The 27,590-nt window shown below is 48.4% G+C and overlaps 1 protein-coding gene and 1 pseudogene across 7 annotated transcripts in view; one reads left to right on the top strand and one right to left on the bottom strand.

The window, feature by feature from the left end:
- C4H1orf226 (chromosome 4 C1orf226 homolog) overlaps window positions 1-27,590 on the top strand; it is a 342,511-nt gene that overhangs the window by 289,976 nt on the left and 24,945 nt on the right. For 6 of the 7 annotated variants that reach the window (XR_002343371.1, XR_002343372.1, XR_002343370.1 and 3 more), the window contains 4 exons: window positions 10,325-10,491; window positions 12,928-13,107; window positions 20,025-20,190; window positions 21,902-22,054. Coding sequence is in view for 4 of the 7 variants with exons in the window: in XM_021089504.1 (XP_020945163.1) it covers window positions 10,325-10,491; window positions 12,928-13,107; window positions 20,025-20,190; window positions 21,902-22,054 (666 nt within the window). In the remaining 3 variants the exon portion in view is untranslated. Of the gene's footprint in view, window positions 1-10,324; window positions 10,492-12,927; window positions 13,108-13,175; window positions 16,801-20,024; window positions 20,191-21,901; window positions 22,055-27,590 lie in introns of those variants that run through there. The other variant, XM_021089507.1, reaches the window with a different exon arrangement.
- Window positions 5,867-10,318, bottom strand: LOC110260304 (annotated as a pseudogene).

The following is a 27,590-nucleotide window of genomic DNA, read 5'->3' as shown; positions in this document are numbered from 1 at the left end:
CTTGGTAATGCCCTGCTCCCTTGTTGGTGAAGAGTCACAGCTAAATCTCAAAGGCTTTCAGACCACAGTAGCACTGGCAGCCAGGATGCACATATACAAAGAAATTCTAACCAAAAAGTCAAGGGCCTTGTATCTGATGAAGCCACTTATTCCTGGAATGAAAGGGGTTGGACACAGGGAGGTTACCTAGAGGTTGAGCATTTGAACTGTTCCTATCAGATAACTCCTGTCTGAGGACCTTGATATAGCCTCCAAGTATCTAATCAGAATCTACTTCTCCACTATTTGCAGAAGAGGTCAGAATGGTGTGGTTTGCCTTTGAAGACAGAGCTGCCTGGATAGCATTTCACATAGGCTACTCTGAGGCCTGGGTCTTGCTTAAGGGGAAACCCATACATGTGTGAAATGATGCAGTGGAGGCTGGTCTTTCCTTCCACCTTAGACTCTGCAGGTGTTTCTGAGTGGGGTTGGGTTGATATGATTTCCTGTGGTACTAGGAAAGACTCTCTTTGGGGGTCAACAGAGATGCCATTAGGAATCCCTTCCTAACCTTTTTTATTATTTTCCTTCCCTCTTCCCCCAGCACCTGGAGCTTCTTCCTATCCCTGAGTGTATCGTGTACCTCCCAGTCATTGTCAGTGCTCTTCCTGCATTTCCCTCCAGGCAGGCATTCTACTCATCCTTCTCTATCCTGTCTTCTGGGGAGCCTGCCTTCCAGCTCCCACTGTCCCATTATCTTCCCTTCCCCTTCCAGAAAATTTAAACACTTTTTCCCACTAGGTTCCTACTCTCCTTTTACTCCTGGCTGATGCTGTTAACATTAGCCCTTAGCCTGCTGTCTTCGAGATATTTAGTGTCTTCTATCTTTAGTAGAGTACAGGCTCTAGGAGGGTAGCGACTGTTCCAATAAATACTTGCTGAATAACTGTTGAATAAACTGATAAACATGGTCTGTGAGTATAGCAAGAGGATGCGTGTTGTCATTGTCTGCAGCCTTTCTTCAGTGCTTACTCTGTGCCGAAATGAATGCAGAGACTGAGTAGAGATTTCATCAGGGAGTGACTTTCAAACAATTCCCTTGATGAGGGACAATGACCTTTGAATGAGGGGAGTAGGTGGAAGTAGGTGATATAGCCAAGAGGGTGAGACTGGAAGGCTGCAGAGAGTGCCGATGGTGACCAGTGATAGTGCTGTAGCTGTGGATGCAGACAGAGACCCACGTGGTTACGCCCTTGTGGTTATAACAGGTGGTCAGCATTGAAATAAGGGGCCCATCAGCTCTATGCACCTCTCCTTTTATGACCTTTTTGGTGATAATTTCTTCAAATCAGAGTTATATACTTAAGACTTCAGCTACTTGGCATCTTCTTTGTACCACTCTTTCTAAGAACACTGACTGATGTTCTACATGGAGAAACATTGGGCTTCAGTAGAGTGGCTTCATAGTTGAAGATGTCAAAGCACTGAGTGTATCTCTTTAAGGAGGTCAAGCATGGGTCAGATGTGCTCTCTGTCTATCTCATTAGCATCTCTGCAGAGTAAAGGAAGTGGTACGCCAACTCACATAAGCAAGGATCTGGCCTGTGGAGTGATGCAAATTGTATTAGTGAGGGAGATATATACACATACACACACATTGCAATATTAAGGAATTGGCTCATGTGATTGTGGAGGTGTGGCAAGTCCAAAATCTGCAGGGTGGTAGGCTCCAGGCTGGCAACCCAGGAAAGAGCTGCAGTTCAAAGCCCACAGGTAGTCTGCTGGCAGAATTCCCTCTTCTTCCAGGGAGGTCAGTCTTTGTTCTATTAAGACCTTCTACTGATTGGTTGAAGCCCACCTGTATAATGAAGGGTAATCTGCTTTACTCAGAGTCTGCAAATTTAAATGTTTACTCTCATCTGAAAAAATACCTTCATAGCAACATGTAGAATAATGTTTGATTAAATATCTGGGCACCACGGCCCAGCCAAGTTGGCACACACAATTAACCATCACAGAAATAAAAGGCAGTGTGGTGTGACGGAGAGAGAGAGTGGGGCCAGCAGACTAGAGAAGCATCGGAGAGCTTGGGTTCTGACGCCTGAACAGCTAGGCTTGAATGCTAACTCTCCCTCTTCTCAGCAGGATGATACTCAGCAAAGTTTATAATCTCTTTGGATCTTTCTTTTCTTATCTGCCAGGTGTTGGGAGATACTGCATGGGAATCAGCATCATGCCTAGCATAGGATACACTCTAAATACGTATTAGCTCTTAGCTGGTCCTTCAGTTCAGATCTCCACTACATGACCCCCATCTCTGCAGTGATGGAAGTGGACGAAAAGATCTTTGAAGTCCCATGATTTTATGACGTTAATTGATTAATTGGGTCCGCTCTGGTTGTGGTATAGCACCATGGTCCTGAAGCAAAAGCTACTTGAGTATTAGTGCTTGGAATTCTATAGCTCTGGGATGGAGAGCATTTTTCTTATAGAGCCCCAGAGTCACCTTCTTTTTGTGGCCCCACTTGCTCCCTTACTGTCTATAAACCATTAGGAACACATTCTTTGCTTTCCATAAATGCTCCCCCCAGAAGCATTTATTGACTCCATTAGGATTTTTCTTTGTAGTAGGGCACCTTGAAGCTCTAGAATGGAACTGTTGGTTGGCAGGGTTTTTTTTTTTTTTTTTTTTTCTTTTTTACAAGAATCCTGCTCCCACAGGAGGGAGCTTTCTTTTAATGCAGTGTTTATCTTTCTAGTGGAGCCGCCCCAGGCAGGCCCTTTGTTGTGCAGAGGAAACTTGTTTACTCTGGAGGAATCGGAAAGTGCGGGGGCTTTGCTGTCTTCTTTGATGTCGCCTCAGCCCTTTCTCTTGTGGGTTTCGCCAGTGCTTTTAATGAAGGTCCTCATGTTCATTGTGTGTGCTGCTGCCTCTCTCTCCTTCTCTCTGCCTGCCTTTCTTTCCCTGCTCACTCTTCCCACCATTCCCTACCCTAGGGGGTGGATTTATCTTTTGTATCTTTTGGCAGCAGCTGCCCTTGGCCAGTCCTCAGGGGCTCAGAGCCAGGTGGGGCCACTGCCCTTGTTCCACTTGCCTTGCTTTCCCCTGTGCAGTTCCTTTGACTCCTGGAGAGGGTTTCCTGGGAGAGATCCCGTTCCCCTGGAGGCGTCCTTCTTCCCACGGCAGCAGACAGTCCAGTATAGGGAAGAGCTTGGAGGCCCTTGGAGATTAGAGCTTCTTAAAAATAAAACTCTCGCTATCTAGACTGTGAGCAATGGATTCAGGAGTATTTCCTGTGTACCCATTACACCTGCTGGACCTGGGCCTCTGGCTCACGCAGGCAAGCACACAGCTCACCCTACACCTGCTCCTCCACCTCATCAGGTCACCACTGACTGGCCCTTTGTTTCTCCTTAGTTTCAGTTCCTTCCTTCCTTCAACTGATGTTGAGCAAGTTCCCTCATGTGCCAGGCTTGATTCTGGGTACATGGGATACTGTGAACAAGACAATGACATTCCCACTGGTGAGGAGCGTACATTGAAAGGTGGAGTCGGGGCGGAGGCGGAGGGGTCAGACAGATGACACCAAGACCATTTTAGAGAATGTCAATGCAATGAAGAAGGTGAAGCAGGGTGGCTAGGACTACAGGTGGAAGCAGTGAGCCTTTTGGGTGAGAAGGTGGTTGTGGTGGTTAAAAGCACCAAGCCTGAAGCCAAACTGGCAGGCTTTGAGCCCCAACCCCAGCCTTATCAGCTTGGTGCCTCAGTCTCTTTAACTGTCAAATGGGGGTAACAATTGTACCTACCTCTCAGGAGGGCTATGAGGATACATGAGTTAATATATGCAAGTCCCCTAAACTAGTACCTGGAACATAGTAAATACTATTTGAGTTTAAGCTGTTACTTTGGCAATCTTGAGGCAAAAGCGGTCATTTCAAGCACTTTTGGACTGAGCTGATAACCCTTTATTCTTTTTTGTCCCCAACCATTTTATTTTGAGGTATAAAAATAAAAAGTAACACATTTTGACATGTAAAGGGTTGTCCATTAATCCAGCATTACCTATCCAGTTTAGTCCTGTGGCTTTGGTCCCTTACACATCTGTGATCCTCAGATTTGGCCCCAGGCTGCTTTGCCATTCAGCAGTCCTTCTACTTTTCCTTAGTCCCCAGTTTCCGATGTCCTTCTCCTATCCAAGTTAACCCTTTCACCTGCCTCTGCCTCCCCCCTCCTCTCATCTCTTTCTAAACCCCAAGCCATCAGCTCTCTCTCTACAGTTTACCCCACCCTCACCATTAGTCCCTCTGCCTCCAGTGATCTGGTATTTGCTGCCTACTGGTCCTTCTAAAGTGACCAGTCAAGGTCACTAAAGGGCCACCTAGTCAGCAAATCAAACCTGCCTTTCTTGACATTGTGCAGCACTGGGAATGAAGCACCCCCCTCCCCAGCTCCAAGGCACCCCACCCCCACTCTCTCCTTCTTTCTCTGCTAGCTGCTTTCCAGCATCTTTTGTAGGTCCTTCTTTTAACCTGCCTCTTATTTGTGGAGATTTCTTCTGAGCTTGGTCCCTGGTGCTTTTTTTTTAAACTTCTCATGGTTTTAAGTAATGTTCCTTTCCAGCCCAGACCTTTTTCCTGAACTTTCCACTTACAGATAGGGGATGTCTCCAGTTAGCTGTTTCAGACTCTTGAAATTTCATTCTTTTACCCACAGTCTTCCCTCTCCTGAGTTTTCCCTAAAGGATGCCAGTCTCTACTCAGTCACCTAAATCAGAATTTTAAAACTCATCATTCTACATATATTCCTCTTCCTCCCCATCTCTCTCCCTCCTCTCTCTCCTTGTCTCTCTTTCCCTCCTTCACCCGCAACCTCCCCCCCTCTCCACATAGATGACTGGTTACCAAGTCCTGTGATTTCTGGTCCCTGAGGACATTTCATATTTGTCCTCTCTGCTCTGTGTTATTGTCAAGCCCTCATATTTCTCACCTACGTATTGCTTTCTATCTTGTCCCTTATTGATCTATCTTCTACAGCATCTCTAGGGTGAAATTTGAAATAATAAAAATATTTTGGGAGTTCCCCTGGTGGCTCAGCAGGTTAAGGATCTGGCTGTGGCTCTGGTCACTGCTGTGGTGTGGGTTTAGTCCCTGGCCCCAGAACTTCCACATGCCTTGTGTGTGGCAAAAAAAAAAAAAAAAAAAAAAAAGAGAGAGAGAGAGAAAAGAAAAAAGAAAAGAAAAAAATCTTTTGGTATTACTCACCTGCTTTCCTTCCTTTAAAATAAAATTCTGACTCTTCTTGGTCAGATCCCTCCCTACAGAGTCATTTGCAGTGGCTCTACCGTGCTGTGCATTTCCATACCTCTGTGTCTTTTGCCCCTGCCTTGCACTCTGCCTAGAATACCTTCCATGGCCTGCCCCCCACACCCAGTGCCCTCATCTTCACCTACCTTAGCTGGTACCCCTTCTTCAGGTGGTGTTTTCCTCTCTGCCAAGGCTTCTCTAACTTCCACCTGACCTAGATGTTCCTCTTCCGTGGCCCCAAACCCTGAGTAGGTCCTCAGAGATGGCCCAACCTCATGCTGCATCTGTGATTTATGTCTGTTTCCTCCATCAGGCTGGGGAAGCATGGAAAGACCAGGTTTTCTTTATTCATCTTTATGCCCAGTAGATTTCTTTCATATACAGGGCTCTTAACAATTCCTTATTGAATAAATGGATGAAATCAGCATAGTTAGTTACTATTCAATGTATCAGGTCTAGTTTAAGTCAACAGTTAAAAAGCACCACTCCTACCCCTAAGTTTAGTCTTACCACTCCCTGGTTTAATTTGGAATCTATAGTGCCCAATCCCACAAATCTCCTGGTTTTGCCAGATTTTCCTGTCTCCTGGGCGTGTTAATATCAGGAAAATTGCAAACACCGAATTTCCTCCATTGTCAAATAGGACCTGAAAAACACCATTTGCGCTGGGTCCCTCCTCTAGATCTTGCCTTACCTGCCACACTAACAGGCACACACAAAGTCATATCCATCCTTTTAGCTTGACCCTCCTGGTCCTGTCAGATCTGTAACTATATAGGCATACCAAGGAGGTATTGTGAGTTTGGCTTCAGACCACAGCAGTAAAGTAATTATCACAATAAAGTGAGTAGCACAAGGTTTTGGTTTCCCAATGCACATAAAAGTTATGTTTACACTATGCTGTGGTCTGTTAAGTGTACAGTATGATTATATCTAAAAAAATTGTACATCCTTAATTTAAAAATACTTCATTACTTAGAAAATGCTAACTATTATCTGAGTAGACTGTAATCTTTTTGCTAGTGTTGGGTCTTGCCTTAGTGTTGATGGCTGCTGACTGATCAGAGTGGTGGTTGCCATGAAGGTGAGGGCAGATGGGGCAAGTTCTTAAAATAAGGCAGCAACGAAGTTGGCCACATTGATTGAGTCTCCTTTCATAAACAATTTCTCTGTAGCATGAAATGCTGTTTTATAGCATTTTACTCACAGTAGAACTTATTTCAAAACTGGTGTCAATCCTCTCAACTAAGTGTATCAATTAGGTTTATGTAATATTCTGAATCCTTTCTTGTCATTTCAGCAGTCTTCACAGCATCTTTACCAGAAGTAGATTCCATCTCAAAAAACCACTTTCTTTGCTCAGCCATAAGAAGCAATCCCTCCTCTGTTCAAGTTTTATCATGAGATTGCAGCAATTCAGTCACACCTTCAGGCTCCCCTTCCAAGGTCAATTCTCTTGCTGTTTCTATCACATCTGCAGTTACTTCCTCCACTGAAGTCTTGAACCCCTCAAAGTCATCCATGAGGGTTGGAATCAACTTCTTCCAAAGTCCTGTTGACATTTTGGCTTCTTCTCATAAGTAACAAATGTTCTTAATGACTTCCAGAATGGTGAATCCTTTCCAGAAGTTCCCTAATTTATTATACCCAAACCCAAAAGAAGAATCACTATGTATGGCAGCTATAGCCTTAAGATGTGTATTTCTTAAATAATAAGACTTGAGAGTTGAAATTACTCCTTGATCCATGGGCTGCAGAATGGATATTGTGTTAGCTAGCAGGCATGAAAACAATATTAATCTGCTGCACATCTCTATCAGAGCTCTCAGGTGACCAGGTGCGTTGTCAATGAGCAGTAATATTTTGAAAGGAATCCTTTTTCTGAGAGGTGGGCTTAAAATATTCAGTAAGCCATATTGCCAACAGATGTGCTGTCATCCAGGCTTTGCTGTTCCATTTAAAAGAGCACAGGTAGAGTAGATTTAGCATAAATTCTTAAGGGCCCTAGGATTTTTGAAATGGTAAATGAACATTGGCTCTAACTTCAAGTCATCGCTGCAGTAGCCCCTAAGAAGAGCCACCCTATCCTTTGAAGCTTTGAAACCAGGCAGTGACTTCTCCTCCCTAGCTATGAAAGTCCTGATTGGCAGCATCTTTCCAATATAAGGCTGTTTCATCCACTTGGAAAAATGTGTTGTTTAATGTAGACATCTTCATTAAATATCTTAGATGTGTCTTCTGAATAACCTGCCACAGCTTCCACATCAGCACTTACAGCTTCACCTTGCACTTTTTTGTTATGGAGATGGCTTCTTTCCTTAAATCTCATGAACCAACCACTGCTAGCTTCAAGCTTTTCTTCTGCAGCTTCCTAACTTCTCTCAGCCTTCGCAGAATTTAAGAGGGTCAAGGCCTTGCTCTGGGTTAGGCATTCCCAACTTGGCTGACTTTTGCAAGAGGCCTTGCTTTTGGCCTTTTTTGGGGGGCTTTCAAACATACTGTCTTCACTAAGCTTAATCACATCTAGCTTTTGATTTAAAGTGAGAGTCATGCAACTCTTCCTTTCATTCGAACACTTAGAGGCCATTGTATGGTTATCATTTGGCTTAATTTCCACCTTGTGTCTCAGGGAACAGGGAGACCCAAGGAAAGAAGAGGGATGCGAGGAAGGATGGGGGGTGGAGGGAGGGTAGCCCACGAGTGGAGCAGTCAGAACACTCACATTTGTTAAGTTCACTGTTTTATACGGGTACTGTTGATGGTGCTTCTGAACAATTACAATAGTCACATCAAAGATAACTGATCACAGACCACCATAACCAAACGTGAACAGTGACTAATAACAAATAATGCAAAAGTTTGAAGTTTTGTGGGAATTACCAAAATGTGATACAGAGACACAAAGTGAGCCAAATGCTATTGGAAAAAAATGATACTAGTAGACTTGCTTGGTGAGGTTTGCCACAAACCTTCAATTTGTAATAATGCAGTATCTGTGAGGTGCAATAAAATAGAGATGTGTGCACTGATTTCTCTGTTAGCTATATTCAGGTTCTAAGACTCCAAATATGATCATCAAAGAACCTACTGCATGGCCCCAAGTCCCTCAGAAAGCTGCCCCACAGTTGGTGAATCACATACCTCCGCCTTGGTCTGGAACACCACTCGTACAAAGAGAATGGCTAAGAACTCTGTTTTTTAATGACTCCTGCAGAAGCATAGCTGAAACCTGAGAGATTTTTCTGATCCCTTCTAGGCTTCCGGCCTGGGCATCTCCAAACCTTCTGAGTGGGGGCTGCTTAGTTGTCATTATTAGGATCTCCTGGGATGAGAGGCAGCCTCCTCTGACAGCCTATGTCTCTGTTTTGCTCCCCTCTCCATGACATGCTTTCCTTTGTTAATATTTACTGAACACTGTCTGTGTGCCAGATCCTTGGGAAACCTGAATGAAACACATCCTTGGTCTCAAGACCAGAAGGGCACATTTGATAGCAGGTGCTAATGAAGCTCAGTGACCGATGGAGGCCAGTGCTGTGGGAGTACCAGTCCCTCCTGGTGACTGAGGAAATCTGTCCTGCTCCAACCAATGTGCATTTCATTCTGTTCACTCCCCTGTGGGCGGGGAGAACCAGATGCTCAGGTCTCAGCACCATATACCTACTGAGAAGTAGCCATGAGTTATCCATGAGCCCTCCTTCACACAGGGTAAACCTCCTGATTATCAAGAAGGCCACTTCTGGGTGCACGAGGTGGTAGAAGCAACCTGCTCCCTGTACTCCTGCTGGCTGGTTTACACGGGGGCAAAAGAGCTGCTCTGCCAGGTCGTGGTTCAGGGCCCTCCTTTCTGATCCATACCCCTGCAACCTTCAGCAGTCCGTCTCCCAATGCCCAGAGCAGCCAGGAGGAAAATCAAGCACACCGTTTGCTTTCTAAATACTAGGCTTGCTTCCTCAGATGACTCGCATGGGTTTGCATGGGCAGACTTGTTAGAACTATTTGTTCTCTGAGGCAGGCTTGCAAATGACCAAAGCCTGGCTCCTTGAGTTGGCTTTAGGGTTAGGGACTCAACTCTTCATACTTCATACTTATATTAGCTTGTGCAACTTTAAATTGGTGATTGGTCTCTGCAAGCTTTTCAGAAATTTTATCTGAAGACAGTAGTGATGATCCTAATCCCAAATGTATAGAAAAGAGTATTTATTTCCTGGGAAATACCAAGGAATTACCATGTGTTTTCATATAGAGCCCAAGAAAGAGAGAGGAACAGGGAGTGAAAAATAATAAGAAACAGTAGGACTTTCATACATGTGCTGAGCATGTGATCAAAGGCATGGTTACTGCCTTCAGGGGGAAAGGGGCAAATGAGAAATAGACTAGACAAGGTAGAAAACCAGCCACCTGTCTCTCCCCTGCCACTGCTGCCTTCTCCCAGCCCCTCCCCTAGCTTCTGCTCTTGGGGGGACAGTCAGAGTCAGGCTCTGAGGGTGGGTGACTTGACGCTGTGGAGATGGGACCTCAGATCCCCTTGCCTTTACTTTTCAGGCCTGCAACCCTCCCATCCATCGAACTCAGCCTCTAGTGTGTAGTTGCAGGAACTGCAGCCCAGGGAGTGAGGCGATTGACCCCTTGTTTGACAGCCTGTTAGGGGCATGGTGGGGGGAAAGCCCTATATTTGGACCACCCCATTCAGGGTTCTTTCCCTGAGGTGTTTCCACTCCTGAGTTTGGATGGGGTCAAAGTGAGGTGTCACCCCTCTCTTCCAGGGTCCCCACACCCTGTCAGCATAATCAATGTGCCAGTCTGGCAAAGCAGTCACGTCCAAGCTTGAGGAAGTGTTGTCTTTGTTTCTGGATTTTAAAATGATATTAAAATAAAAACATCTTATTGGCTTGGAAATTTAATGGACTCAGGTGAAAATAGGTGAAAATGTTATGAAGCCAGCGGCATCCCCAGGCGAGACACACCTGAGGACTGAAGCGTTGGGAAAGGAGGATGTCATCCTCAGTGTGGCCATTCCCTTCCTCCTCTCTTGTCCCCGCAGGCCGCCAGCTCACTGGAGCCGAGAGGGCCTCCACGGCCACAGCAGAGGAGACGGACATCGACGCTGTTGACGCCCCGCTGCCAGGGAGTGACATCCTGGAAGTCAGCCGAGGTGTGACTGACCTTGACGCTGTTGGGAAGGAAGGAGGCTCCCACATAGACTCCAAGGTAGGCAGGAGGTGGCCCACCCAGGTGAGCAGCACATCTGCAGGTACACCACCTCCCGGTGTCACAGCCTCAGTTGCCATCAGTCACCTCTTAGCCCCTGCCCGGTCGGCTTTAGAGTGAGGTGCCCCCCCCCGCTCCCGCTACACACCCCACAGTAGTGCTTGTGGAGCATGGTTTACTTCCTTCAAGAGGGGCCTGACTTCCAGAGATTCAGTTCCCACGTGTTGGCACTGGACGCGGCTGCCAGTCAGGATGCCACAGAGCTCATTCCCGGCCTGTGTCACCCTCCAAGGTCCCATCAGCACTCAATCCCCTTCTTCTCACTGGGAGCTCCGCCCCTGATGGCCTCTCATCCCTTCATGATACCTGTAGCAGGCTAGTCCTTGCACAGCATGACGTGGTCCCCAGGGGCTTAGCTGACAGGGCAGAGGGAATTTGGGCTTCCTCTGCCGGCCTAGTGATTGTGTGCCTTTGAGGCTCCTGGGAAGGCTGGGAATTGGCCCATCGGAGGTAAAAAATGGCAAGACCACCTCAGGCATTGTCCACCCTAACTTTGTATCTTACCGGTGAGATGATGGGCACCCCAAGGAGTTCCTGATATGATCCAGGTTAAGGACTTGAAACCGTATTCCAGCCTGAAGACAAACCAACAACCCCTACCCCCAACACATGCAGAGAAGGAAAATCCAACAAATTGCCTTTCCCTTAGATTCCCTGTCATTCCCTGAATCATGGGTGTTTGTCTTTCCCCATCATGTAGTGCCTTTTCTCAGGTGGAGGTCAGTAGGCCACTTCATCAGAAGGAATAGCCTGTTGGGTGTGAAGGGCTGTACAGTTCCAGATGGTCTGCCTGATGCTTGCTTTGGTTCCCAGTTTGTACTCTGCAGGGGGCACAGTGTCCTGTTGTTGGGTGCCTTCCTCTTACATATCTGAAGAAGGCCCAGCTGCAGAGCAGCCAGAAATAAAACCCAGCCCTGAATTCTCTGGATCACAGAAGCTGACTTAGTGAAGGTGTCTGACTTCCAGGAGGGAGGAGGGAATGGAGCCTGCTTTTCCCTGTCAGAGAGGGAATTTCTCCATCCACTGTTTGAGGGTTCAGACTGTCTCACTATGAGCAGAGGTGGTGCTGACCCAGAGCACCTGCCTCATATAGCTGCTTCTTCGGGTGGCCAACCCAGAAGAGCCCTCTGGATCCTGGAGGAGGGAGCCCTCAGGGCACCGCAGAGTAAAGGTGGAAGTGGCCTCCTTCTTGCTTTCATAGTAAGGATGGCTGTCCTCCATAGAAATAGATGCCTCTAAGTCCAGAGCCTCAAGAAACTCAACAAGAGGTATATTTGGAAGCTGTGGGCAAGAGGTGGGATGGTATCAGCTGCCTCACCTCCCATCACATCACATCAGTTACTCACGTGTCCAGATAGGGTTTTCTTTTTTCTTTTTTTTAAATTTTTTTAATGATTTAAAAAATTTTTTCCATTATAACTGGTTTATAGTGTTCTGTCAATTTCCCGCTATGCAGCAAAGTAACCCAGTCACACTTATATACATGCATTCTTTTTCTCACATTATCCTCCATTATGCTCCATCACAAGTGACTAGAGTGTCCAGTGCTACACAGCAGATCTCATTGCTTACCCATTCCAAATGCAATAGTTTGCATCTATTAACCCCAGATTCCCAGTCCATCCCTCTCCCTCCCCCCTCCCTCCCCTTCAGCAACCACAAGTCTGTCCTCCAAGATCATGAGTTTCTTTTCTGCGGAAAGGTTTATTTTGTGCTGTATATTAGATTCCAGATATAAGTGATATCATAAGTATTTGTCTTTCTCGTTCTGACTTAAATTCACTTAGTGTGAGAGTCTCTAGTTCCATCCATGTTGCTGCAAAGGGCATTATTTTGTTCTTTTTTATGGCTGAACAGTATTCATATATACATCTTCTTAATCCATTCGTCTGTTGATGGACATTTAGGTTTGTTTCCATGTCTTGGCTATTGTGAATAGTGCTGCATTGAACATGCGGGTGCATATGTCTTTTTCAAGGAAAGTTTTGTCCGGATATATGCCCAAGAGTGGGATTGCTGTGTCATATGGTATTTCTAGATTTCGTTTTCTGAGGTACCTCCATACTGTTTTCCATAGTGGTTGTACCAATTTATATTCCCACCAACAGTATAGGAGGGTTCCCTTTTCTCCACACACTCTCCAGCATTTATTTGTGCAGATAGGGTTTTCAGACTCTGATCCCAGCCCAGGCAATGCTATCATTGCCTCTGGGGGATTCTGCCCATATTCCCATTGATGATGCAGCATTTCCAGCTCTTGGTTATGAATGGGCTATTTTGCCCCACCCTGGTACAAGCCGAATGCATCAAAGAAAAACAGTGGCTCCTAACTATGGCACCTGCCCAAGTCATGCCCTCTCTACTCTTCTCCTCCAGGTCTCGCCCCTCCCCCAGGAGCCCATGCTGACAGCCTCGCCCCGGATGCTCCTCCCCTCTTCTTCCTCAAAGCCCCTGGGCACGGGCACTGGCACGCCGCTGTCCACCCACCACCAGATGCAGCTCCTCCAGCAGCTCCTCCAGCAGCAGCAGCAGCAGACGCAAGTGGCTGTGGCCCAGGTTCTCCTCAGCCTCCTCCCTACTTCGCAGGCTCCACTCTCATGGGCTTGACGCGCCTTCCCTAGCGAGGGGCACAGGGCAGGTTTAAAACCTAGGGAGCTATAAGGGTTGGCTCATGCTCTCAGATCATTGCTTGTTGGGGAATAGGGAAGCTGGGGAGGGGAGAGAATGGGGGATACGGTTGAAATGGGAAGGAACGTTTTGGTTTCTTGTGTATCCCCTGCTCTGAGTTGGGCTTGGCTGGCTTGGCTGGATGTTGAACTTACTAAGGAACAAGACGCACATAATTTCACCCTTCCTTTCCTGCCTTCCTTTCCTGGTATTTGGGGTGGGGTGGGGTGCCTTTGGATTCAGGGCAGAAGTGACTTTGTGATAGCATTCCCCAAAGAATTTTCAAGTATGAATTTGTGCCCAACATCCTTGCAGAGGCTTCCATCCTGGAAATCTTGTCCTTGCAGGTTTCCATGCCTCTGTTAGTCATCTACTCATTCCAGGCAAGATTCAATACCATGCTGGCCTTGGAGTTCATTGCAATGGGATTTAACTTACAGGGACTTCCGTTAGTATTTGAGCCATAGTGAGAAGAATCAGCTTAGATTTCAGGAGCCACGAGCTGTTTGAGCCCTGAGGACCTCTTGGGCTGCTGCTTTATAAAGGAGGGATGATGAGATTTCCCTGCTGCTTTTAGTAAGGATCCCTTCTGATTGCTTTCTCCAAAGGGCATTGCTGTCCACGTCTTCCTTGGAACTTATGAGTCTGAGCTTCGTCTTCTCTATGGGCAGTTAGGGAGTGGTTAAGACACGATCATTTGTTCCATTTAAAGGCTGAATCCCGGAGTAGGGGTCAGACAAGATTAGGGCCTGGGTGGGTCGATGAAGACAATGAGAAGAGTGGGGCCCCTAGGGTTTGGGGGGTTGGTGAGAGATCGGGAAGGCAGCTCTGTGCACCAGCATTCTACATCGGCTTACCTAGACTAACCTCTGAGATTTTCTGCGTTCTGGAATGAGAACAAGAGAAGGCTTATCTAAGGAGCGCTTATGGATCCTCCTCATTTCTTCTCCTTCTCGTCTCATGACCCTCAGGTGAAGCTGTCCTTTCCAACACACACACACCCTGAGGGAGTATCCAGCAGCCTAACCAAAACGATGCAATGGCTCTGGTCTCGAAAAGACCTTATAACCATCTCACGCTGACCTGAGCCTGAGGCCTGGCCTCATGGGTGCCTTTTGCAGCCAGGTTTTAAGAGAGTACAATCAGTCAGGCACAGCTCCCAAGTGATTTGAGCCTTTTTAAAAAATCCTGACCAGGAATCAAAAGGATATGTGTTGATGCTAGGAGGATTTGCAGGTGTTCCCGAACAGCAACAGGAGGAGGCATGTCATTAAATGCCTTCTTATATTTGGGGGAAAAATTGCCTTTTATCAAATAACAGAATTCATCCCTTCAGTTAATAATGGTGTGGCAGTCCTGAGAATCCCCTCCTCCTGAGAGTGGTAGCTGACAGGAGCACAAAGCACGAATGCTCCAGCACAGGGCCATTCGGCAACTCACATCATTTCCAAAAGTTTCCCATTGAATACAAATCCATTCTCAACTACGATACTTTTCTCTTTCCGCATATCAATTGCCAAGTAATTATTATTTACCCAGGAATGGGCTTGATGCATATTCATGATGAATATAATCAGAGAGGCATTTGAATTTGGAGTTACTGCTAGATACTAAAGAGAGACTATTTGCACAACACGTGTTATCTGCACAACAAAAAGAGAGTTGTGGCAGTCGAAGGGTACGCTCAGTCCACAAAGCCTCAAGACCTGGAAGTTTATCTTGGGTCTCCCACCATCAGGATGAAGCTCTAAGAATGGTTCTCTGGTCCAGAATCAAGCATCTCTCTCATTGAGACATCATGGCCCTGGACCTATTTTAATTGCCTCTCTCCCAGAGGTCAGTGCAGCTGGGGGTCCGGGGTGGGGGGAGCATGGTGCTTGCAGTTCCTTGAAGAGCCTCTCTCAGTCCCAGCCACTTCCCCAAGCCTCTCCCACATTTGGAGTCTGTTGATAGTAGCTTGTGGTACCCTGGTTGAGTCTCAGTTCAAGCAGGCCACTGGAGTGCATTCCAAACTGAGGGGATGGCTTTGGGTAGGGTCTTAGACTTCTAAAATCTTCAGATCAGACAGGACCTTGAGGTCAGCAGACAGCTTCCTGAGCCGACTCCTCTACTCTGTCTTGCCGTCCTCACCGGCAGTCTCTTCAGTTTGCACCTTCTTTGCTGCCCAGGAATTCAGCAGAGATATTGTTGTACCTCTCAACTGGCTTTCATCTCCTGATTCTGTTGTAGACCAGCCTTCAGTTGCAGGTTTCTCTGCACATTTCTCTCCTTCTCTCTTTGTAGCATTTGATCCAAAGACCTTTAATTAGCCTCCCTATCTTTGAGTAGAAACAATTAGATATATAGGTAGATCAATAGGTGAGTTTCTTGGCATCTTTCATGCATTTAAAATAGATCAAATCTAGCAACTTGGTTTCTCTATACAATGCCAAGTACGAGGTCAGCCTGTACTTGTTCTGTCAGACTCTATGGCCATTAAACTGCAAGGTTTCTGTCTTTCTTTGTTAAACTACCAGCAGTCCCCAGAATTCCAATGGATAATACTGTGACCTCAGCACTTTATTTTCTTTTGCGCTGGGACCATCCAAGTCCTCCTCTGTGGCCCCTGAGAAGGGCTAAGGATAAAGACAGAGTTTCTTGTAAACAGGTGCACTCTTGGGGTCCCTTGTTGCATAATGTGCCCCTCCCCCATCTATTCTCACAGGCCATTCTGGTTCCACTGTTATCACTGGGGCTGAGCTTAGATCTCCTTCATGGTGTTCTGACTTGGTCTAAGACCTCAAGACCTCTCCCAACCTCTCCCTCAGTTGGTTCAGAGCTGGTCTAGAACGGGCCGGGCCTGGCCTTAAAGGTACCCAGACAAAGGTGTGGCTCAGCGGACTCTCAAGCATTTCTAAGTTAGTGTAAATAGTGAACCCCAAGCCCTTCAGACCACTTTCCCAACCCAGCATGTGGCTTGCCTGGCTGCACTAGCTTCCTGCTTTTAGATGAACCAGAAGCTCAAGGGTGCGAATGAGACTCTAGCCAAGCCTTGAACCAAAACTGGGATGTAGTTGTCACCCGCATGGCCACGCGCTGGGCCCGCATAGCTCCAGAATTGATCTGGGCGCTGTGGCTGATCGGCAGCATTTAAGTAGGCCAGGTCCCTTCACTGTTTACCAATTCCCGGCCTAGCTCATGGGAAAAATGTTAGTACAGCTCAGTACTGCTGTTGAAAGATTTCTTCTCTACCTGTTGCCTCTTGCACTTGTTCTGAAACAAGTGATTGGTTACTTATGCTTCGCAATTGTGTATGCCATAGTTCGTTAGAGGAACAGCGCTAAAAACCCTCTGCACCCCCACCAAGGCCCTAGATTTAGCATCTGTCCTCATGGCTTCTCCCAGTCCCCAGCAGCCTGGGTGCACTGCCCACGTCCCTGCCTTGTGCATGCTGAGACAGCGCCTCCTGCCTCTGCTTGTGTGTCTGGTGGGGGGGGGGGGGCAAATCGCTCTGGTTCTCTCCACTGCCATTTCCATGTGCCTGCTGCTCCCTAACTTCAGCCTGGCCCTGCCCCCACTTCTCATGGAGGAGCTGGAGTCCAGGCAAGTAGGCTGGAGAGCCAGTGGGCAGTGGTGTGGTATTGCTGGGTGGGTTGAGGGTGGGTGTCCGAGCGTTGTGAACTGGCACAGAGCTGGAGGGTGCAGGGTCAGACTCATGCTTGTAGAGCTGTGGCAGGAAGGCAGGACTGGGCACTGCGCTCCAGGCGTGGCCCTCCCACTGACTTAGTCTGTGACCGGAACGGTCGTTGGCGGGGACCACATAGCTCCAGAAAGGCGAAGCCAACTCCTGCCTTTTCAGAAATTAATGTGGCCTACCTTTGCGAAAGGTGTTTGATGCTTTAAAAGAAGAGTGTGCTGAATACAAATAAGTCCCATCTGGTAGGGAGGAGGTGGTGGTATCTGCTCCCGCTGAACGATGGAGGAAGCGAGCACACGGCTGTAGCCGACTGCCCAAGCCAAGGCTGAAAATAATGCGGCCTCATTTCAGTACTTCCAAGCCAGACCCACATATGCAAAACGCAGGGATTATTAAATTGCCCCAAATCTAAAGGAAGTTCGGGCTGTTTTGTCCCATCGTGGCCCAGTTTGGGCTCCCTGGCGGTGCAGACTGCTGCTGTGAGAGGCCTGAGCCTTGTGCCTGCAGCCACTGTTGTTGCTGCAGGAGCAGAAGGGCTCATTAGTGCTGGTTTTAGGAGGCAGCAGCAGCATGTGCTTTCACATTCCCAGGGTTTGAAAACACCTGAAATGTTATAACTCTGCATTTGCAACACTAAAATTCTCATGTAATCTGGCACCAGGAACACTCAAATACAACATTTTTTTCTCATGGCACTGAGTGCCTGGGGATCTGTGATGAAAGTATTTGACTCAAGGGTCATCTTTTATGTATCGCTGGTACCTCCACCACTGGAATGGTTGCCTGCAAAGGAATCTTCCAACTTTTTTTCCTGCTTCTGCAGGAGGGAAGTTCTCTTTTGTCCCCAATCTTAATTCTCTGACTTCCCAGTGGAAATCTAGGAATGTTCTTCACTGAGCCTTTAGCAAATAGCCCCTGGTACTGACCACTACATCCACTTAGATGCAGAATCATACATTGTCCGAGGAGCCCTTAGCTAACCCTTGCAGTTGAAAGATGGAGAAGGTGAGGTCCAGGTACCCATGGTTGCAGAGCGAGTAACCAACAGACTCGAGCATTCTAGCTCCTGGTGCAGTGCTCTCAAATGGCCTGTTCTGTTGGAATGTTTGGATGTGGGATTCAGGCACGTGAGTCTATGTTCATGTGTGCAGGGATCCTTCCATAGATGCCACTTAACGGTGGGCAGGATTCTCTGCTTTGTTTACATGTATTGACAGCTCTGTTCCACATTTCTGCTTAATGTTTCTGTCTTGTTCTGAAGAAAATAGAAAATGGATAATTAGCAATTCTGCATGCACAGTCCCTTCCTTTCAATGATACTCTTAGCTGGAACTAGTCACATCCCTCACAGATGGAAGGTTAAGGTTGGTCCTTCCTCTGAGGGCACTGTCCCCACACTAATTGTCCTGTTTCTCAGAACCAACAGGATGGGGGGACTCGTGGGGAAACAATCTCCATGCCTCAGTTTCCAGGGAGAGGCGTTAATAGCCACCCACCACCTAAAATATCGTTGCCACTTCTTTCCCTGTTCTCACCCCTCTTCTTAGTTTATTTGAGGCAGCAGATGAGGCTGATGTCTGGACCAAAGTATTGATTCTGTCCTTAGCAGCGCCCGGTGGAGGACAGACTTACTTTAGATTCCTTAGGCATCCTTCCCCCGGGGAGAAAGTTAGGCCTAACCTTGGGAGCCGCTAATGGAAAGTGGCAACTAATCTCATTAGCGGCTCCACTTAGAAGCAGAGCCAACTGCAAGGTCAGGTCCTCAAATCTGGGCGGGGAGGAAGCAGCTGCTGCAGCCAAGAGTGTGCTTTCGGAGTGCTGGCTGCTGAGAGGGGCAGACACTGGGCTGGCAGGTCCCTTGGTCAGGCTTGGCCAGACTGTGGCGTGGTTGTGGTCTTTTCCACCCTGATAGAATATGAATCTCTTTGGAGCAGACCGCTCTTCAGAAACCCAGAGCATGTGTTGTCTGAGCCCAAGAATCAGTTCTTCCAGCTCCTTCCTTCTCCGCTCTGGCTCCTGCTTCCACCTGTCCCACTCTCAGCACCCTGACTCTATGTCTTTAACCGCAACATGTTTTTGGTTCAAGAAAACCCTCTTTCTCACAGGCTGCTTTGGTCTAGGCCACCAAATTCATCAGCTCCCCTTATGCAGGAACCTTCAGATACACCCGGCCCCTCCCCCATCTCTTTATCCACTTCTTAGCACAAAAATCATGTATGTGTGAATATTGTTGTTGCTTTGTGACTCAGTGTCTTCAAGCCAGGGTCCTGATGGAGTCGCCCCACTTCTCCTCCACTGAACTGTATCCCTATACTCAGATTTTACACCACGAGCAGACCCTACCAACCCCTGCCCTTGTGGGGTGTGCCATTGCCAGCTGCTCTACCGTGAGAAAGTGACATTGGTGAGGGTCCCCTTCCTCCCACAGAGGGGGGGGGCGCCATAAGCTGTTCCCCTCAGCCCTGCCGGGGTTGTGGTTGAGGCCCTGTTATTAGTCAGTAAACCGACCTCTGCTGGGTGTGCAGCATGCTTCCAGGTGCCCTGGGAAATAAAAAGGGAATGTAAGATCAGGGAAGGAAGCTGACACACACCTACAGATATGGAGAAAAAGACTTGATTCCGACCACCTCACTACGTTAGGGCACGTGGTGGGCTTCCTCTCATTATGTTTGGGTATGAGGAAGGGGAGAGGAGAGATTGTATGGGGGTTCACTGTGACACTTCTTAGCTGATGGGTCACCATGTCAGTTTTTGGTTTTGTGTTTTAAAAGACAAGACGAGAAAAAGGCACCTGCCTGAACATGGCAGTGATGTATTAGCTGTTAGAGGAGTTCTGACAGGGATGGTGGGGGCAGGGTCTGGGCACGACTCTTTCCTACCTCTTGGTCTTGGTGAGCGGCTCTGAGTGGTTCATGGGTGATACATCCCAGCCCCAGCTTCTTTTGGCTTCACCTCCAAATTACAAGCCCCAGGGCCCCTTTTTGCCCAGGAAGGGCTTCTTCATCTTGAACTGAACCTGGAAGGCATCTCTGGTCCCAGCCGACGATCAGCGACTCTTGTTTGCATTCACGTCCCTCTCTTCTCTCTGTCCTGTCTCCTCGCTGTCTCCTCTGCCACCTCCTTTCTGCAGGTTCACTTGCTGAAGGACCAGCTGGCTGCTGAGGCTGCGGCGCGGCTGGAGGCCCAGGCTCGCGTGCACCAGCTCCTGCTGCAGAACAAGGACATGCTCCAGCACATCTCCCTCCTGGTCAAGCAGGTGCAGGAGCTGGAGCTGAAGCTGTCAGGACAGAACGCCAGTAAGCAAGGGCCCCACCTCCCTCTGTGGAGGCTCTGAAACCATGTGTTCTCTTCCCCAAAGCTTTTGGTGCTTTACTGGACCCCTGCCCTGCCCTTGTATTCCAACAGAAAACAAAGGCAGCTTTGTCCCGCCCATATATTTCATGGAATTATAAAATGACAGAGCCAGGGAGGGTCTTGGCTGCCTTCTAGCCTCATGCCCAGGTTGACCTTGAATGTCCCCCGGTGCCACCACCACATGTTCATCCAGCCTCTCCTTGATGGGGGCCCAGGCTTTCTATCCCTAAGGCTACCCATTTCTTTCTCAAAGGGCTTTTCTAGTTGAAATATACTGAGCACCTATTGTGAGTCATGCTCTCTGTGAGCTCTGCAGGAGACAGCAATCTGTGAAGTAGTTTACTTCCTCTGCACTGTCTGTCTCACAACTCAGTAGCATGGAAAAGGCTGGTAGCAGTGTATCTACTGAATGGATAAAGCAGAGGAGTAACCGTGGCCAACTAGCTCTGCTGGTCAGTGGCAGAGGTCGCCTGGCTCCCAGCCTGGATGTCTGCTTCTGCACCCAGCCCCCTCCAGGCTGCACTGGGAAGTAAGCATGTCTCCACACCTTCCTCCTGAGCTTATCCATGGGTTGTCTGCTGCTCCAAGTGCGTTTTCCGTGGGTTGTCTGCCTGCTCTAAGTGTGTGTTGGCTGTGGATCAACACATATCTATTGATCACCTGTGGTAGCACAAATTGTGATGGGATGTCATATATATATGCATTATCTCATTTAATCCCTGTAGTGAGAGATGATGTACCCATTTTACGAATGAGGAAACAGACTCAGTTAAGTAACAAGCTCAAGGTTACAGGACTAGCAAGATTAGTCATAGGAGCCAAAATTCAAACCCAGGTCAAATTATAAAACAAATGCTTTCCCTATTATAGCAGTAGTTCTCCCAAACCATCCTATGAGCTTTTTAAAAAATGGGTATTCCCAGATCCAACCCACAGAGATTTTGTATTGGTAGATCTGGGGCAGGGCTGATAACTCTATTTTTTTTTTCTGTTTTTTTTTTTTTTTTTTTTCTTTTTGGGGCCACACCTGTGGCATTTGGAGGTTCCCAGGCTAGGGGTCTAATTGAAGGTGTAGCTGCTGGCTCAGCAAAATCCAAGCTGAGTCTGTGACCTACATCACAGCTCAGAGCAACACCAGATCCTTAACCCACTGAGTGAAGCCAGGGATCAAACCTGCATCCTCATGGATACTAGTCAGATTTGTTAACTGCTGAGCCACGATGGGAGCTCCTGATAACTCTGTTTTTTAAGTGGCCCAAAGATATGGATTGGGAACCACTATACTTCATCACTCTGGAAGCCTCTTTGGTTTTTTTATTTTATTTGTTTATTGAGGCCCTGTTGTATTCTAATTAATGCCACTTCACAAGCTTGCACTAAACATTACCACGTGCTTTTAACACAGCCCTTCAATTTGTACCTTTTTCATACCACACACCCCATTCAAGGCATTCACTGACCTCCCCAGCCAGCCATCAGGTTATCCTCATCCAGCCCTTACTGCCTTCCCCAGCTCTTTCCCTCCAGTGTCCTGCTGGGTGGGGTGGAAGGAAGGGAAGAAGTGCCCGAGACACAGCCCCTTGAGGAGCCCCGGGATGCTTCCAAACCAGCCACCTAGCTAATGTGGCCCCTCCCCCTCGTCTCTGCCTCCAGTGGGCTCCCAGGACAGCTTGCTGGAGATCACCTTCCGCTCCGGAGCCCTGCCCGTGCTCTGCGACCCCACGACCCCGAAGCCAGAGGACCTGCACTCTCCGCCCCTGGGCGCAGGCTTGGCCGACTTCGCCCACCCGGCGGGCAGCCCCTTAGGTAGGCGCGATTGCTTGGTGAAGCTGGAGTGCTTCCGCTTTCTCCCGCCCGAGGACACCCCACCCCCTGCTCAGGGCGAGCCGCTCCTGGGCAGCCTGGAGCTCATCAAGTTCCGGGAGTCAGGCATCGCCTCGGAGTACGAGTCCAACACGGACGAGAGCGAGGAACGCGACTCGTGGTCCCAGGAAGAGCTGCCCCGGCTGCTGAACGTCCTGCAGAGGCAGGAGCTGGGCGATAGCCTGGATGATGAGATTGCCGTGTAGGTGCCTCGAGGTCAGGATTTGGAGGCAGCGGATGAGGTGTGGAGGTGCCGAGTCAGGCTGTGACCGGAAATGGGGTGTGGGCCTCTGGCTAATGCGTGGTGCTGAGGATACCTAGGGGCCCAGAAGCGTTTCCAGTGTCAGGAAAGGATTAGGATTTTGCTTAGGTGGGTCAAGTGGGGGAGAAAGTGGATTCCCAGAGATGAATCAGCTCTTTCATACTTGTGTCAACTGGGGGGTGGCCATGGCTTTGGGAGAGGGTCCCTCTTGAGGACCACCAGGCTGCTGAAGGACCTGCTCCCCACTTGCTGCACCATCAGGCTCCCCTGCTTGGCATGTCATGCCCTAGTAGCCCCCTCACTCTCCCCACTTCTGTGGTCCCGACAATGAAGGGAAGCCATTGGTACCTTCTTAGGTACTTTGTGTTTGGATGTCAGGATGCTACCAGTTGCCTAACTCTCCTCTGACCTTCGTGGGAGGAATTCCTTCGCCCAGTTGTAGAGGTTGAATTCTCTAGGCTCAAAGATAGTTAGTCCTTTCAGGGTGAGTGTGGCATTGGGATGTGTCACATTGGATAAGCTTTCAGATGAATTGGATCTGAACATTTTCCAAACTAGCTGAGCATCAGGTGTTGCTGCAGAGGGAAATTAGGAGTTATTCTCATTCAGGCCCATACTATGAAGGCCCGTGGGGAGGACAGTCTCTTTGCTGCCACAGATCACTTAAGTCTGATTCCTCAGTGTGGATGCTGTGCCCACCTCCTGCCTGCAAGCCCGGCTCATCCGCATGGAGGCTGGAAAGCTGCCCTCTCTGTCCTGTGTCCTGCCTCAGGGGCTGGGCCAGCTGAAGCTTTTGTAGAAATCTTGCCTCTATCAACTTCTCAGAGACCCAGAGTCCCCCAGCCTTACCTCTCAATCTGTTCTCCCCACTGGGCAGTCGTGGTCAGTTTTTACTGCAAAAAAAGAAAAAAATGTAGCTGAGATTGTTTAAGTCCACTCTTCAGAATCACTGCCACTTAAGTCAGGGACCAAAGGCACATTGCCCTTGACCAGACTCTCTGTGGGTATGTGCCTCGAGCACACCTGTAAAAGGTGCCAAATGCAATTCTCTTTTACCATCGGGCCTTGCCTAGAGATTACTACCTGGTACAATGGGCTGATTGGGGCAGTAAGGGCAAGCATACTTGTCCTTGGCTCCAGTAAGGCTGTAAGTGGCTGTTAACAGATTTAAAGATGCCTGGAGAGAGAGTGGAGATGTGCTAGTGTCTTGTGTTTGGGGAAATAAGTCTTCATCCTGTACAACAAGCTACACACCCAGACTGCAGTATTATTTGAGGATCAACTGGTAAGGATGTGGTTGCCCCAAAATGGAGTGCTGCAAGCCTAACTTGGCTTTATAAAATACAGAAATGAAAGTGCAGATTTTTTTCTTATAGGTGCAGTTGGATTTCTTCTAGACCAAGAAGTCCAAATTAAAGGAAATAAATGCAGCTTTATGTTAGCCTTCCATGGTTCATGAGGGTGTCAGTGGAATGTGATGCGTGTGTGTGTGTGCACGCGCGCGTGCATGTGTGCTTGTATAGACACGTGTGAAGGAAGTTATATACGTGTGCATAGGCTTGTGAGAAGTGACCAGAGAGAAGAGAGTGAGAATCTCCAGGGTGTTTGAGTCACCAGGTTTGTATTCTTTTCTAAATGTGTGTTTAGTTGGAGAGGGGTGGTTCTGTTTATTTTTTTATACTATCTAATGCATCATTGGAAGTAGGTCCAGATACATGAGGGAAGGAAGAACCACGAAATCAAAGGAGAGAGGTCAGGAGTCCAGTTTGACTGAGCCTAGCTAGCTTACAAAACCTGAACCTGGGCTTCCTTGAGTGTGGGACCTCTAAAGCTCTTTAGAATTTGGGAGGTTCAGGGGACTGGAAGGTCTGGCTTCTCCAGGCCCACTGCCTAGAAGCAGGGTCTGAGGACAAAACCAGAGGTCAGTGGACCAGGCGTTTGGACTGTGTTAGGAGAAGACTTCTTGGAGACTGGGTGGGGAGATAGTTTGTAAAAGGGGGTCTTGAGAAGCTTTCAGAAGGAAAGAAGAAAGGAGATGGAGGAGAGATTGAAGAATTGGAGAAACTGTGGTTTCCACCTGCCTCGGCCCCATCCTTTTCCCCATCTCAGGCTCTCCCTGGAGCCTTGATTTGTGTGCTAACCTCCTCCTTAGTGTGACCCAAACCAGCGCACACTGGCTGTGTGGAGATGAAGGAGACAAAGGACAGATCTAGGGGCCTTGAAGGGTCACCAGCCACGGGACAGGAAAGGGAACGTTGCAGACCTGAGTTCTGAGCGATGTCACCCTGTCTTCTCCTTGCTTCTTGCTCTGCTAACTCAACTCCTGCCCTCCTCTTTTTCATCCTCCTACTCTGCCCCATATGGAGGACACGTGGACACCAGGGCCACCTCCCTTACTGTACCTGCCCCGGCCTCTCCCAGGTGCCAGCAGACTCTTGGGCACATGAGGCTCCCACAGTTGCGGAGCCAGGAAAGAATTTCTCTGCACAGGATGGACTGTCTATCGGGATTGACAATTATATTCCTGCTTACACCAATGCTGTCTATAAAGCCTCTTCATAGCCTCACTTCTCTCAACTGCTCTTGTTTCAGGGTTGTATTCCTTTTATTTTCTCTTTGCCTGACTGCTTCTTCCCACCCTGCCCCCTACTCCTGAGCCCTCTACTTCCTAAAACTGCGTGGCACTAACTCTGTTGGATCAACTCTCTGGGAAAAGATTCTGGTCATGTAAGTGCACTTACTCCCTGGATGTTGTCACTAGTCGAGTGGCTTTTGCTAAATAAATCTTTCTTATTTCTAAAAGCTTTTCCATTGTCTTTTCTTGCTTCTTCTATCCTACCTGCTCCTTCTCTCCCCTCCACTTCACCCCACTTCCCAAGCCCTGTGGCATCAGCTCTGTGACGCAGGGTTCCCGAGGGTGTGGTGTTTAGAAAGAACTCACGTGTTTCCCTCGGGGAGGGGAGGAGGGGGAGGAGGGTGGTGCCTTTAGTGGCAGTTTATCCAGGCCAGCCTTGCAGGATCAGTCTACACCAGTGGTTCTTATCTGGAGGCGATTTTGCTCCCGCAAGGGATGGATGTTTGGCAGTGTCTGGAGACATTGCTGTTTGTCACAACTCAGAATGATGCTATTGGCACATTGTGGTTGGAAACCAGGGGTGTTGCCAAATTTGACAGTGCTCAGAACACTCCCCACAACCAAGAGTTATCCAGCCCCAAATGTCAGCAAGGCCTAGGCTCTACCCATTCTTCCCCCCAACCCCAGATGCTCCCAAACCCAGATCTTTTCAGATTCCAAACATCATGGGAATATATTGGCGGCAGCAGCAAATTTTGAGTGCTTGAAAAAGTACACCATTTTAAGATAATTAAGATCATAAAGGTTATAAAATTTCATTGAATCCTGACTAAATGTCTGAAATATGTAGTGGGGAGGATTCTGAATGGGCCCATTCCAAGAACATCCATACTGGAGCCAAAGCAGGCTTCTTCCCACACCTGTCCGGAAGGATTATGGTGTCGCTGCAGCACAGCTCAGCAGAGGAGGCCTGACCCATCAGCAGGGAGTAGAAATGGAAGGGGAGGAGGAATGCTGGCAAAGGGGGATGTTAGCGGAATAAGGAGCTGCAGGATCTCGCAAAACCAACATCATGGAAACCAGGCTACTTTGGCCAGAACCTGTAGCCATTTTGAAGGCAGAGGTTTTGTTAAACCTGATAACTTCGTTAGGCCAGGCCCAAAGGAAAGTTTGGAGGGTCGGATCAACCACGTTCACCTGCCCTCTGCCCTTTTCTGGCTTCATGAACTGAAGTAAGCCTTATTGTCTCCTTCGTAAAGTGAGGATACAGTACACCACAGAAAGCTCTAATGAAGAATAAATGAGGTGGCATTTTTAAAGAACTCAGCAGAGTTCCTGGCAGTGGCCTGGGGCACAGTACCATTTACCTCCTAATTAACTGAGAGGGAGGCTTTGCCTGTGCTGGTTAGTAAATGTGCTGGGTGCCTTTTCTGCTGGGCTGAAACTTGACTCAGAACTCTGTACTGCAAAAGCTACTGGGGACATAATGACACTACATTAAATGTGAAGGGTGGAATGTACCTTGTCCTGAGGGATAGAGCACTACTTTCCAGCACCTGTCAGGTCATGATTAGCACATGCTCTGGCCCTTGGGCTCAGTCCTAGACCAACCTCGGAATGGCTTGCCTTCTTTTTTTTAACTGTGTTCTGTGCCCATGATATGGATGCCCTGGTGGAGGGAGCGAGGGCTGGGCACAGGGGGTGAGACCAGGTGAGGAGTGCATGAAGGCTTTCCTGGTTCTCCCATGGACCATGCTGAGACCAGGAGCAGCCTCAGGTCCACCCCAAGTCCTCCCCGCCCCCTTGTACTCCCTCAGGTGCCCCATCAAGGGGTACATGTGCACAGCGATGGTAAGGAGCAGCCTCTGAGGGCTCAGGTGGCTTTTCCATTTAGGGAAGCAGGAGGTCAGAGTGAGGACTAAGACTTGCCAGAGCTTCTCACCCACTCCCTCAGGGAACCGGATGCTGGAGCAGTGGACCAATGTCAGAGCTGCTTTCAGACCACCCTACGCCTGAGTGGGCAGGTGGGACTCTGCTTGCCTTCGCTCCTAGGTCAAGGAGACTCTGGGACTCTGGGTAGATGGAGGGTGGAGAAGGAGCCGGGGTGGGGAGCAGGGGATGGGGTGTGGGGCTGGAAGTGATCTCACAGCCCGGGACTGGGCCACGGGGGAGTTAGAGCCCAGCCTCTTTCTCACAAAAGAACTACAAGTCATAGTTTAGCCAGACAGTCATAAGCAGAGGCAGCACTGCTGAACCACAGAGTGGGGCTTTTGGGAAGATACTATATGACTGCTGGAACTGTACCCCAACCCAGTGCCAACCAGTGGGAAGGCAAAGACTGGGGGAGGGTTGGTGCCAGTGTCCCTGAAAGAAAGTGGTCCCTTGCAGTGAAGGGGCCCACTGAGTCATTAGGGGGATGAAGTGAGAGGTAAATAAGACCATCAAGCATTAAGCTCTTTTTTTTTAAAACCACCTAATGGGCTAAACAAATGTTCTTGCTGCACCCCCCAATGCTCATCCATTTTTCTGGGTTAGAATTGGCTGTGAAATTAGCTTGGAAATGGAATGAGGATCAGGGCTGTGTCCTGGGACACTTCTCGGTAACAGGAAGCAGTATTTTCATGTTCACCTGGGCTTTCTGA

Source organism: Sus scrofa, chromosome 4 (assembly GCF_000003025.6).
Source record: "Sus scrofa isolate TJ Tabasco breed Duroc chromosome 4, Sscrofa11.1, whole genome shotgun sequence".
Classification (NCBI taxonomy): domain Eukaryota; kingdom Metazoa; phylum Chordata; class Mammalia; order Artiodactyla; family Suidae; genus Sus; species Sus scrofa.
Note: the sequence above shows the minus strand (reverse complement) of the source record. Positions and strands in the feature narration are given on the sequence as shown.